Here is a 13,214-nt window from a genome sequence, read left to right as displayed (position 1 = left end):
AGAGTAGGTTTTAAGAGATATTTCGTTTACAACTCCATTACTGAATTTGAATATTTACATGGTTTCAAACAGATCTGAGTGGCAGTGACTGTAAGAGAATTAAGTCTGAGCCAGTTCAAAAGTTTGAAACCCTGAGGGCTTGAATACCAGTCCAGAATCACCCTTTAGACTCAGGCTGTCCTGTGTGGTAGCCATAGTCACAAATGGCTATTTAAAGTTATTCAGATAAAATAAGAAATTCACTTCCTCAGGTGACTAGCCACACGAGCCACCGTGCTCAGAGCCTCCTGTGGTTAGTGGCCACCATGTGGACAGTGCAGTGTATAGAGCATTGCACTGTGTTGGGCAGTGCTGCCTTATACTGTAGTTTACCATGAATTTGACATTGCCCCTCGTTTGACAGTAAGTTGATCAGAGCCCTTATAAGGCAGTTAGAGTCGTTTCATGTTGGTGAATAAAAGTCACCCATGACTTTGGAGTTCTTTCCTAAAGGGGAGATCATAGTTATATCATATCATTGAGACTGCCATCAGTGCTTTTTAAACTTTCCCACGTGTTTTCTTAAAGCCTCTTCTTCCTCATGTTTAGGCTCCGAGGAGTTTTTTGACCCTACTGCGGACGCCTCTTGTATGAACACATACACAAAGCGAGACCATGTCTTTGCGAAACTGAATTTGCAGCTGCAGCGAGGGACTGTGACTCTGCTGCACCAGGAGCAGGGGGCTCCCCAGATGAACCAGAGTGCTTTCATGCAGCTTGAGTTTTCAGGTGCTGCCCTCAAAATGCTTCCTGATGCTCTCTATCTCCCCAGACACCAGTCCACCTGAGTCTTGGTATTTGTGGTAGTTCTGTTGTAGAAAGTTGCCTTGAGTACTGAGTCATGGCCCCTAGGGGGAAACACAAGGTTAGGTGTCTGTAAGCATTTGGTGATCACATTCATCAGTGGATAAATACATTGTTCTCTGTGTGTGTGTGTTTAATGACACCTTATTTAATACATGTTGTTGATTCGTTAATGGATCTCATGGCCAGCGACACTGAAACTGTAACTGATGTCTGAGTGAAGGTTATCTACTACATGTATTTCCTCTGTAAAACACAGCGCTCCCGCACTGTGCTTGGGGGCCCTTTTAAACAGCGAAATCCCCAACAAACAGCACAAAAATGCCAAAAGCTGGTACTAATTAGATCATGATAAGGGCACTGGTATGAGCTGAAACAAGAAGGCAGAGTGTTGCCTTGTTCAACTTTAACTAGAAACACCCACTTCAGGTGACTTGAATTTTTTGCTGCTCTGCACATGTCTGCAGAGCACTGTGAATGTATTATTTTTGGGGTTACAGTAAATTTTAGTGAGTAGGTGAATTTGCAAATATGGAATCTGCAAATAATGAAAATTTTTTGACTTCTTTTTGTGAATTTGAATTGAACGTATATAAATAAATGCCCAGATGTTAGTTATGTCTTCTCACAAATAGATTTATTGTAGTTCATAAAACAGCCACTTATCTGAGGTCTGGTGGTAGTTTAAAGGCAAGTGACCAAAAAAAAAAAACGCCGGTTTTTGACTGGCTTTGACTTTGTAATCTTGAGAGCTGAGAAGTCATAAACTTAGTGTGAACTAGCAGATTGCTTGAACTAAATTGTGAAGTGCTCTGTTTAAAATTCATTGTGTTAGAAAGCTTCTGATATTCCTTACAAATTTATGTCAGTGGACAGGAAAGCCTGGCATGCTGCAGTCCATGGGGTTGCAAAGAGTGACTGAGGGACTGAACTGAACGGAAGTAGACATATAGATATGTAGATAGGATTATTTTGTTCCAGTTTGAAGGAGAAATAGTTCATGATATCTGATAGTTCACTATAAAATCTAATATTTTTATATTAGATTTTATAATATTTTTATAAAGTATCTAATACTGTGAAAATACTTAAGGCTATGGTGGCATAGTATCAGCTCTTAACATTTATCTTCTGTAGGTGTAAAACTTCTAGCAGAATCTCTTCCTCGAAGAAACTCCTCCTTGCTCTTAGTCCGGTTGGGTGGACTCTTTCTTCGAGACCTGGCTACAGAAGGAACCATGTTTCCTCTTCTGGTCTTCCCTAATCCAGTACGTATAGCTGTATGATTTGTTCAGGGTGTTGGTGAATTACCATCTGTTTTAGGCAAGCAATTACTAATATTAACTTGATTTGTTCCGATATTTGATCATTTTGAGAGAGACACGCTGATCAGACTATAACTAGAGTTAGATAAGTTTTTTGATTTTGTTACCATGTGTTGGTGGGATTTATGGCAGTGGCTTCCCCCCACCTGGTGTTGTAGCCACCTTAGAATAGTTGCCTGGATTTGGAAGAAAATGCTATCAGCACGACTATTTCCTGCATTTCAGGGTCAGTGTTTGAATTTTCTCTGTATCTTGACAGTGATTTTCATGCATTCTGATCCTTAGTCACTGATAGGACTTCTCATCTCTCTAGAGTTACAGAAGAACCACTTCAAGTTTTCTCTATATGTGTACTTTTTTATATATAATATTCTTCTTAGACGAGAAGATCTTTGATCTTACTGAGTTGGCAAAGATATGATCAGAAGAGTTGAATCTTTAACTCCTTATTATGCTTCCCATAACTTTTCGGCTTAGGGGGTTGGTGAGAGGGTGGGAGGGCAGAATAAAAGTGTGAAAAGCTGTGCACGTCCAGTCCTCATTGAGCAGTAGTTCATGTAGTGCCGAGTGCAGAGCAGCACGCTGCCTATATAGGCTGGGGAAGGCACAGACTGGAGGGCTCGGCCTCCAGGTCTGCATCCCCTGATGTCACGTGAGTTTTGATTCGACTGTGCTAAGTGAGAGTGACGCCAAAGGGTAAGATGAGAGAGAATGTGTGCACGGTGAATTGGCCCCTCTCACCCTGACCCTTATGTGTTTTGTGTGTGTTCATCAGCAAAAGGAAGTTGGCAGAGTCTCCCAGTCTTTTGGACTCCAAACAACATCTGCAGACAGAAGCCATCATTATCCTGGTAAATCATCATGTGTTCTTAAATTCAACCTTAAAAATGCAATGATTACAGATCAGTAGTCTTGGTCAGAGGTCAAAGAGGGAGTGAGTCCTGTTTTGTGCCCATGGGTTTGCTGTGTGGATCCTTATCTGACTTGGAGACGCCCCTGTGCTCTCCCTTGACTGGTGAGTGACTGGGGCAACTCACAGGGCCGCCAGGTCTGGGGTTCCGTGATGGGAGTGAATACAACAACCTGGTCTTGAGGAGTCCTGTTGATACCTAGAGGCAGTCCTTATTGGGCTCTCTATTTTATAAAGTTTTTGAAAATGAGACTTAATTGGAAAATAATTGAGGAAATGTCTCTTTTTTCCCCCAGAATTCTTTGCCAGTTATAAAGAATAAGGTGATTGTTTTGCTGTGTTCTATTTATTTTTTTTTCCCTCTGGTTCTTTTCCTCTAGCTGCAGACCCAGATGACCCGGTTTTTGAGATGCTGTACGAGAGAAATCCAGTGCACAGCCATTTTGAGAGGCGGCTGAATGTCAGCACAAGGCCCTTGAACATCATATATAATCCCCAGGCTATTAAAAAAGTAGCAGACTTTTTCTACAAGGGAAAGGTTCATACCTCAGGTTAACTTTTTTGTTTGATTATGTTACTTTCTAATGACCTCTTTGTTGTCGCTTCTGGGACAAGGTTTATTATACATTCTGGTGACCTGGTAGTGCTAGAAAAGACCTGACAGTAAGTGGAAGGGTTGTCCTTCGATACTGAATCAAAGTGAATATCCTTGAAAAGTTGCTCTTCCAAGAGGAATCAATGACTTAATATTTTTTCTTTCTTTGCCTTCATTTAGCATGCATTGTAAATACTTTACATTACGACAGTGGTTTCCTTGGCTAGCCAGGATATTTTAGGCCAGAGAATTTAGGAGGAATGTTCAAGAATTTTCTCCTAGATGAGAGGATCAGTGGTCTGTTTTACTTGTTTGGTGCAGCGATAAATACTGCAGAGGTTGTCATTGGACTCTTCTGTGTCATCACTGGTTTACATATGTCTGCCTTTGTCTCCCAAAAAGATTTGAGACCGTATGTGCAAAAAAAAGCAATTCTGTTGATAGAGAAATCGATAAAACAATAGTGCTGAGTTGTTTTAGTTTTTGATCCAGTTTTTGAGTCTTTTCATGTACATGAATGTGCGTGCATACTTAGTTGCTCTTTGCAACCCCGTAGACTGCAGCCCACCAGGCTCCTCTATCCGTGGAATTTTCCAAGCAAGGATACTGGAGTGGGTTGCCATTTCTTCCTCTAGGGGATCTTCCCCACCCTGGGATTGAACCCAATTTCCTTCATTGGCAGGTGGGTTCTTTACTACTGAGCCCTCTGGGAAGCCCCTTTTATGTAGACGGTGACCATAGATGTCTTGGCTTCATTGCTCTGACACTGATAGAACGTAGAAGGCAAATCCTCCTCAATTCCAGTTTCCCTTTCAGTAATGATCATGCTTTTAAGGATTTTGAAATATAATACTTTAGAATCTTTCAGAAAATGATTCTAGAAATTCTAATAACTTAGATACCCATCTCTTATGTACTACCTTTCTCTGCATGGCTGTCCCTCACCGTCTTTGCCACATTCCTGTAACCCCAGCTCAGGCTGGATGGAGTAAGGAACTCTTGTTGTACAGACTGTTTTTTAGCTTTGGTGGAAATTCCTGGTGAGAATAGATGTTGCAGCGCTTTCTTTCACCCAACCATAAGAACATTCTGACTCTTGGATATTTCCAATCTTGCAGGTTTTGGTTATCAATCTGAACTTGAGTTGAGAGTGGCTGAAGCTGCTCGAAGACAGTACAACAGACTGAAGATGCAGACCAAGGCGGAAATCCGACAGACTCTTGACCGATTGCTAGTGGGTGATTTCATTGTAAGTGGACATAACGAATGCTCCTTTTGGGGGTGGGGGTGGGAAGAGGAAGGCATTCTTTCTGGGAAGTTCTTTAGTAGAGAATCATGCTTGTATCAATTATACTAATAAGTAAACAGAATCTATGAAGTACTTATCAGCTAGCAAAAAGTAAAATCCCATGTCTTTTACAGTCAGGGTGTAATAAATAAAAACAAATGACGGAGACTAGATCATCTATTATTTCTTCCTTGTTTCCGTCTTAGAACATTCTCAAGACTTGTCTTTGTTCCATTTTCTAGACTTGACATTTTGTAAATATTTCAATTAAGAACACCCCCTTTTACTTACTGTTATCAGAAGAAAAACTATTGGAATGATGCCCCAGTAACTTTTTGTTTTAAAGATTTGTTTGTTTACTTTTTTGGCTGTGGTGGGTCTTTATTGCTGCATGTGGGTTTTTTCCGGTTGAGGCGAGCGGGGTCTACTCTTTGTTGTGGTGCACGGGCTTCTCAGTGCAGTGGTTTCTCTTGTTGTGGAGAATGGGTTCTAGGTGTGTGGGCTCAGTAGCTGTGGCTCATGGGCTTAGTTGCTCTGCTGCATGTGGAATCTTCCCGGACCAGGAATTGAACCAGTGTCCCTTGAATTGCAAGGAGGATTCTTAACCACCAGTTCACCAGGGAAGCCCGATACCTCCATTTTGATTCCTGGGAGTGATGATCACTTTGTGATGCCGAGTGCCCAGCTGACATGAGGACGCTTGTGCACAGGGAGAGCCAAGAAACATCTCAACAGTCCAGCTAACCTGAGTTTCTGACCCTGTGGCCTGGGGATGTGCTGCTCAGATACAGCAGTAGGTGTACCACTCAGAGGGTAGCTTGTAGTTGGTGCAGAGCCAGCTGGGAGTGTAAGGGATGGCAGAAATGTTCAGGGGCAACACTTAGGGGTTTGTAGTATGGGATGCAGAATTTGTTCTGTTTTTTGTTTTTGCATGTGTTGCAATACAAATAACAGCATTTAGTACTTCTGATTATCTTAGACCAAGAGGTTTCTCTTTCATGGCATTTATATAAATTATCTTTTACTACTGCTACTGCTGCTAAGTCGCTTCAGTCGTGTCCGACTCTGTGCGACCCCATAGACGGCAGCCCACCAGGCTCTCCCGTCCCTGGGATTTTCCAGGCAAGAACACTGGAGTGGCTTGCCATTTCCTTCTCCAATGCATGAAAATGAAAGTGAAAGTGAAGTCGCTCAGTCGTGTCCGACTCTTAGCGACCCCATGGACTGCAGCCTTCCAGGCTCCTCTGTTCCTGGGATTTTCCAGGCAAGAGTACTGGAGTGGGGTGCCATTGCCTTCTCTGATCTTTTACTACTAAGTATAATTTACCAAATGTTACTATTACTACATGTAATTATATAAATTATATTATATCTATATAGTGTATATAAAATGTATAAATTATATATTTGCAATACTAGGACATGGAAGCAACCTAGATGTCCATTGACAGATAAATGGATAAAGAAGTTGTGGTACTTACACACAATGGAATATTACTCAGCTATGGAAAGAAATGCATTTGAGTCAGTTCTAATGAGGTAGATGAACCTAGAGCCTATTACACAGAGTGAAGTAAGTCAGAAAGAGAAAGATAAATACTGTATATTAAGGCATATAAAGGCAGAGGAACCAGAGATCAAATTGCCAACATCCGCTGGATCATCAAAAAAGCAAGAGAGTTCCAGAAAAACATCTATTTCTGTTTTATTGACTATGCCAAGGCCTTTGACTGTGTGGATCACAATAAACTGTGGAAAATTCTGAAAGAGATGGGAATACCAGACCACCTAACCTGCCTCTTGAGAAACCTATATGCAGGTCAGGAAGCAACAGTTAGAACTGGACATGGAACAACAGACTGGTTCCAAATAGGAAAAGCAGTATGTCAAGGTTGTGTATTGTCACCCTGCTTATTTAACTTCTATGCAGAGTACATCATGAGAAACGCTGGGCTGGAAGAAGCACAAGCTGGAATCAAGATTGCCAGGAGAAATATAAATAACCTCAGAAATGCAGATGACACCACCCTTATGGGAGAAAGTGAAGAGGAACTAAAAAGCTTCTTGATGAAAGTGAAAGAGGAAAGTGAAAAAGTTGGCTTAAAGCTCAACGTTCAGAAAACGAAGATTATGGCATCTGGTCCCATCACTTCATGGGAAATAGATGTGGAAACAGTGTCAGACTTTATTTTTCTGGGCTCCAAAATCACTGCAGATGGTGACTGCAGCCATGAAATTAAAAGACGCTTCCTCCTTGGAAGGAAAGTTATGACCAACCTAGATAGCATATTCAAAAGCAGAGACATTACTTTGCCAACAAAGGTCCGTCTAGTCAAGGCTATGGTTTTTCCAGTGGTCATGTATGGATGTGAGAGTTGGACTGTGAAGAAAGCTGAGCACCGAAGAATTGATGCTTTTGAACTGTGGTGTTGGAGAAGACTCTTGAGAGTCCCTTGGACTGCAAAGAGATCCAACCAGTCCATCCTAAAGGAGATCAGTCCTGGGTGTTCATTGGAAGGACTGATGCTGAAGCTGAAACTCCAATACTTTGGCCACCTCATGCGAAGAGTTGACTCATTGGAAAAGACTCTGATGCTGGGAGAGATTGGGGGCAGGAGGGGAAGGGGACGACAGAGGATGAGATGGCTGGATGGCATCACCAACTCAATGGACATGAGTTTGGGTAAACTCTGGGAGTTGGTGATGGACAGGGAGGCCTGGCATGCTGTGATTCATGGGGTGGCAAAGAGTCGGACACGACTGAGGGACTGAACTGAACGGACCTGATGGAATCTGGAAAGATGGTACAGACAGTTCTACGTGCAGGGCAGCAAAAGAGACACAGACATAAAGAACAGACTCTTGGACTCAGTTGGAGACAGTGAGGTAGGATGATTTGAGAGAATAGTATTGAAACATACACATTACCATATGAAAATAGATAACCAGTGCAAGTTTGATGTATGACTCAGGGCACCCAAGGCTGTTGCTCTGTGACAACCTGGAGGGATGGGGTAAGGAGGGCAGTGGGAGGGGAGTTCATGATGGAGGGGACACATATATACTTATGGCTGATTCACATTGATGTATAGCAAAAACCATCACAGTGTTGTAATTGTCCTCCAATTTAAATAATTTGAAACAATATATAAATTGTTAATTTTTTACTGTATATAATCCTCTTTGATAGCATTTATATAAATTAGCTAATTTATATAACAAATTCATGGGAAGAGCCATTAACAAATTAATGAATTGTCCCTTTTTTATATTTCAAATGTCAAAGCTTATGTTTTTCAGTAAGATATTTTGGCCTGAAAGTTCGTGCTTAGCAATGTCCATGAATAAATAAAAATATTTAGATTTCTCATTTATTTGAATTCCATAATTTCTACAATACTTTTAAAGTATTAAGTCTTTAGAAATAAGACCTTTCTTAAACCATCGATCATCAGAATCAAATAGCAAGCAACGCCCAAACCAGTGATTTGCACATTTTTCTCGCCCACTTCAGCCATTTGCCTGTGGTAAGGTCTCATATCCTTAAGCATTTGGATCCACTTTTGTTTTAAACGTTTTGCTTTAATACCATAGACCATTAGGTCATCCTGTGATCCTAGTGTGACCTTCAGGGAGGCTTGAGCTCCAGCTGATAAAAGTGCCCGCTCTTAGCTGTTGTAGTTCAAGGCTATTTAATTGTGGTTGATTCTATTTTTATAGGAGGAGAGTAAACGGTGGACTGTGAGACTGGACATTTCTGCCCCTCAAGTGATATTTCCTGATGACTTTAAGTTCAAGAATCCCGTGTTGGTTGTTGTGGATCTAGGAAGAATGCTGTTGACCAACACCCAAGGTACGGTGTGAATGTGAAGTAATGAAGGCATATCTTGGCAGATTGATCTCTCTCTGTCATTGAACCAAGTAAAGCTTAAATAGAGGTTTATTTAACCTTTCTAGGCTCCAAAGTTAACTTGTTACTTTTTTATATAATAGTTTTATTGAGATCCATTTGAAAATGTACAATTCAGTTGTTTTTGGTATATTCATAAAATGGTACAGCTCTCACTGTTATCTAATTCCAGAACATTTTCTTTGTCCCAAGAAGACATTCTAGACCCATATTCTCTATTACCACCTCTCCTAGCCTTTGCTAACCACTAATCTTTCTATCTCTGTTTATTTGCCTGTTCTGAACAGTTCATGTGAATAGAATCATGTAATATGAGACCTTTTATGTATGACTTCTTTCACTTAGCTCAGTGTTTTCAAGGTTTATCCATTTTGTGAAAGAAGGGAAAGTGAAAGTGTTAGTCACTTAGTTGTGTCTGACTCTTTTTGACCCCTTGGACTGTAGCCCGCCAGGCTCCTCTGTCTTTGGAATTCTCCAGGCAAGAATACTGGAATGGATAGCCATTCTGTTCTCCAAGGGATCTTCCCAACCCAAGGGACTGAGCCCTGGTCTCCTGCATTGTAGGTAGATTCTTTATCATCTGAGCCACCAGGGAAGCCCTGTAGCATGTTATCAATGCTTCATTTCTGTTTGCGGCTAAATGATGTTCCCTTGTTTTGATATATTACATTTTATAATATTTATCCACTCATCAGTTGGTGGACATTTGGTTGTTTCTACTCTTTGGCTGGTATGAGCTTGGCCCTAAGGGGATGTGAAAAGGGAATTACATCCGAAGAAAAGGATCACACAACTGCAGAAAGTACCTACTTGGATTTATAAAGCACTAACGTGGGACAGAGACACAGGTGACCAAACTCAGGGATGTGTTTTTGTAGTTGTCGCGACACTGCTCAGGTGCCGAAGAGAGGGGTTGAGTGAATTTGGGGCTGGAAACTTGACATATTAAGCAATTACTGCTTGCCAAGTGCTGATCTAACACTCGGGTATTGTGTTGAGGAGGCAGAGGAAACCTCTGTTCTTTTGGAACCTTCTAGTTGGGGGGACAAAATGAACACATAGATGAATACAGGAAAAAGTAAACAAATAAGGAGGGTTGGTGATGGCAGCTCATGCAGTGCAGCTCGGATGTTGGGGGGCGGGGGGACAGTGTCCAGAGGGCATTGTTGGTTTTTGCACCCTGACATGTGTTCCTATGTTAGCAGGTCTCCATCTTTCCTCATGTTCCATGAACTTTTACTCTTTGTGTTTTGATTTCCAAATCAGTAGATAAGTTCACTCTGAATACATGGGAAATACAGAATACTGTGCTAAGAGTTTTCATCCATTTATTTTTTAAATCAGGGCTGTTGATTCTTTCGTATTGTCGTTCAGTCTCTTAAGTCATGCCCGACTCTTCTCTACTTTTCTTAATTATTACATTAAATGGGGGAGGAAGGCAAGAGCTGACATGTACTTTAAATCTTCTGTTTTCATCTGCAGATGACTCCAAGAGGAAGAGTGGGGACGGGTCAGCATTGGAAGAGAATCAGTTCAGTGATGATGAATATAAGACCCCTCTTGCCACACCTCCCAATACCCCACCTCCCGAGACTAGCAGCAGTAATGGGGAGAAAACACCTCCATTTTCTGGAGTCAAGTTCAGTGAAGAGCAGCTTCAAGCACATCTCATGAGCACGAAGATGTACGAGAGGTACTCGCTGTCCTTTCTCGACCTGCAGATCATGGTTGGACGCGTGAAGGACAACTGGAAGCATGTCCAGGATATTGACGTGGGACCGACCCACGTGGTCGAGAAATTCAACGTTCACCTCCAGTTAGAACGTCGGTTGATTTATACATCAGATCCCAAGTACCCTGGAGCCGTCCTCTCAGGCAACCTACCAGACCTGAAGATCCACATCAATGAAGATAAAATATCTGCTCTGAAGAATTGTTTTGCTCTCCTGACCACCCCAGAAACGAAGACTTTTGACTCTCAGATGAAGGAGAAGATTTTTCCCCAAGGGGGACAGCGGGGAAGTTTGCAAGACTCTGTGATGAACTTGACCCAGAGCATTGTGATGTTGGAGCAGCATACTCGGGAGGTCTTGGTGGAGTCACAGCTCCTCCTGGCGGAGTTTAAGGTGAATTGCATGCAGCTTGGTGTTGAGAGCAACGGCCGGTACATCTCTGTGCTCAAGGTGTTTGGCACCAACGCTCACTTTGTGAAGAGGCCTTATGATGCTGAGGTCTCCCTCACCGTTCATGGTTTGCTCCTGGTAGACACCATGCAGACGTATGGCGCTGATTTTGACCTTTTGATGGCCTCCCACAAGAACTTGAGCTTTGATATCCCGACAGGAAGCCTCCGGGACAGCAGGGCCCAGTCTCCCGTCTCTGGGTCCAATGTGGCCCACTTCACGAGTGCTGCCACACGGAACAACCAGTCAGCCACTAGTATTTCTCTGGACAGAGTTCTCACCAAAGAACAAGAGTCCCTCATAAAACTGGAATATCAGTTTGTGAGTTCAGAGTGCCCGTCCATGAATTTGGACAGCACCCTTCAGGTGATTTCATTGCAGGTGAATAATTTGGATATCATCCTAAATCCAGAGACAATTGTGGAGCTGATTGGTTTTCTTCAAAAATCTTTTCCCAAGGAAAAAGATGAGTTGAGTCCTCAACCTTTAATGACTGATTTTGAAAGAAGCTTTAGGGAACAGGGAACTTACCAATCTACATATGAACAAAACACGGAGGTTGCGGTGGAAATCCACAGACTTAACCTGCTGCTCCTTCGGACGGTGGGAATGGCAAATGGAGAGAAGTATGGCAGAAAGATTGCAACAGCGAGTATAGGTGGCACCAAAGTTAATGTCTCCATGGGCAACACATTTGACATGAATGGTTCTCTCGGCTGTTTGCAGCTTATGGATTTGACGCAAGAGAATGTTAAGAACCAATATGTTGTCAGCATTGGAAATTCCGTAGGCTATGAAAATATCATCAGTGATATTGGCTTCTATGAATCTGTATTTGTCAGAATGGAAGACGCAGCCCTTACTGATGCTCTGAGTTTCACCTTTGTTGAGAAATCTAAACAGGAATGTTTTCTCAACCTCAAGATGGCCTCCTTGCATTACAACCACTCCGCTAAATTCTTGAAGGAGCTGACGTTGTCCATGGATGAGCTGGAAGAAAACTTTCGAAGTATGCTGAAAAGCGCAGCCACCAAAGTCACCACGGTCCTAGCCACTAAGACAGCTGAGTACAGTGAGATGGTGTCACTCTTTGAAACTCCCAGGAAGGCCCGGGACTCCTTTTTCTTAGAAGAAAATGAACCATATGGGTTTGGCCTAGGTGCGTCTCATTCTGACACTGTAAAGCTCATCTTGAACATAAACATTGAATCGCCAGTGGTTTCCATCCCTCGGAAGCCTGGGAGTCCCGAGTTGTTGGTAGGACACTTGGGACAGATCTTCATCCAGAATTTTGTGGCAGGAGATGATGAATCCAGAAGTGACCGTCTGCAAGTAGAAATCAAAGACATTAAATTATATTCTTTGAACTGCACCCAGTTGACAGGCAGAGAGGGCCCCGGGCCGGAAATGAGCCGGGCGTTCTGCCCTCTGTCTGGGTCTGCCAATGTGAATAGTCAGGAGGAAGCTCACTTCACCCGACATGATTTCTTTGAATCTTTGCATAGAGGTCAAGGTGAGGCATGGGTATCTTTTTTCTCATTTTGTTTAGATTCCAGACCCAGCCATGAAGGTAGTACCTGGCTTAAAATAACAACAAAAACCTTTCTTTTAGAATTACCCTAAGTGAATATTTAAGAAGTTAAAATAGAATTTTAAGAGAATGCTTTCATATTATGTTTGAATGTTTGCACCTTTTCCCACTGAATGCCATTTTTGGCAAAATAAGGATTTTTTAAGTGGCCCCCTTGGGTGAGTGTTCATTCACTGGGATTCAGTGGGTGGATTCTGTTAGAGTATTATGTAATTTAGTCAAATGCATCTGACTTTTTCATTCCTAAGCTGTAGATCTTTCCTAGTTAAATATTGTAGTCTAAGATAGCTGGAGGGATTGACAGAAATAGAATGTGCAATTTAGTCTGTGGATGTTATGGTCTCTGTTGGCTATCCTGCCATCTTCTGTAATGGTTTGGTGCAGGGTTCTAGGAATAAAGTGCCTGTATTTATGTATTCTCGATCTGATCTGCTAAAACCAAGCAGTTCAATCTATTAGTCTTGGCATCTATAGAAATCAGGTAAGCTATATTGATTGGTGAAGATATTAATGCCTTTGAGAACTCCTATGGTTCTCAGATGTTAATACACTGATTGGTTTTTACATAG

At 42.1% G+C, this 13,214-nt stretch overlaps 1 protein-coding gene across 5 annotated transcripts in view; it reads left to right on the top strand.

Moving 5' to 3' along the window:
- Positions 1-13,214, top strand: part of VPS13D (vacuolar protein sorting 13 homolog D) — a 274,396-nt gene that overhangs the window by 29,551 nt on the left and 231,631 nt on the right. For 4 of the 5 annotated variants that reach the window (XM_055582270.1, XM_055582272.1, XM_055582271.1 and 1 more), the window contains exons 13-19: positions 589-768; positions 1,981-2,111; positions 2,944-3,019; positions 3,459-3,629; positions 4,792-4,922; positions 8,682-8,814; positions 10,354-12,567. In XM_055582270.1, coding sequence (XP_055438245.1) covers positions 589-768; positions 1,981-2,111; positions 2,944-3,019; positions 3,459-3,629; positions 4,792-4,922; positions 8,682-8,814; positions 10,354-12,567 — 3,036 coding nt within the window. Of the gene's footprint in view, positions 1-588; positions 769-1,980; positions 2,112-2,943; positions 3,020-3,458; positions 3,630-4,791; positions 4,923-8,681; positions 8,815-10,353; positions 12,568-13,214 lie in introns of those variants that run through there. The other variant, XM_055582274.1, reaches the window with a different exon arrangement.

Source organism: Bubalus kerabau, chromosome 5 (assembly GCF_029407905.1).
Source record: "Bubalus kerabau isolate K-KA32 ecotype Philippines breed swamp buffalo chromosome 5, PCC_UOA_SB_1v2, whole genome shotgun sequence".
NCBI lineage: Eukaryota > Metazoa > Chordata > Mammalia > Artiodactyla > Bovidae > Bubalus > Bubalus kerabau.
This window is presented reverse-complemented; position numbering and strand designations above follow the sequence as displayed.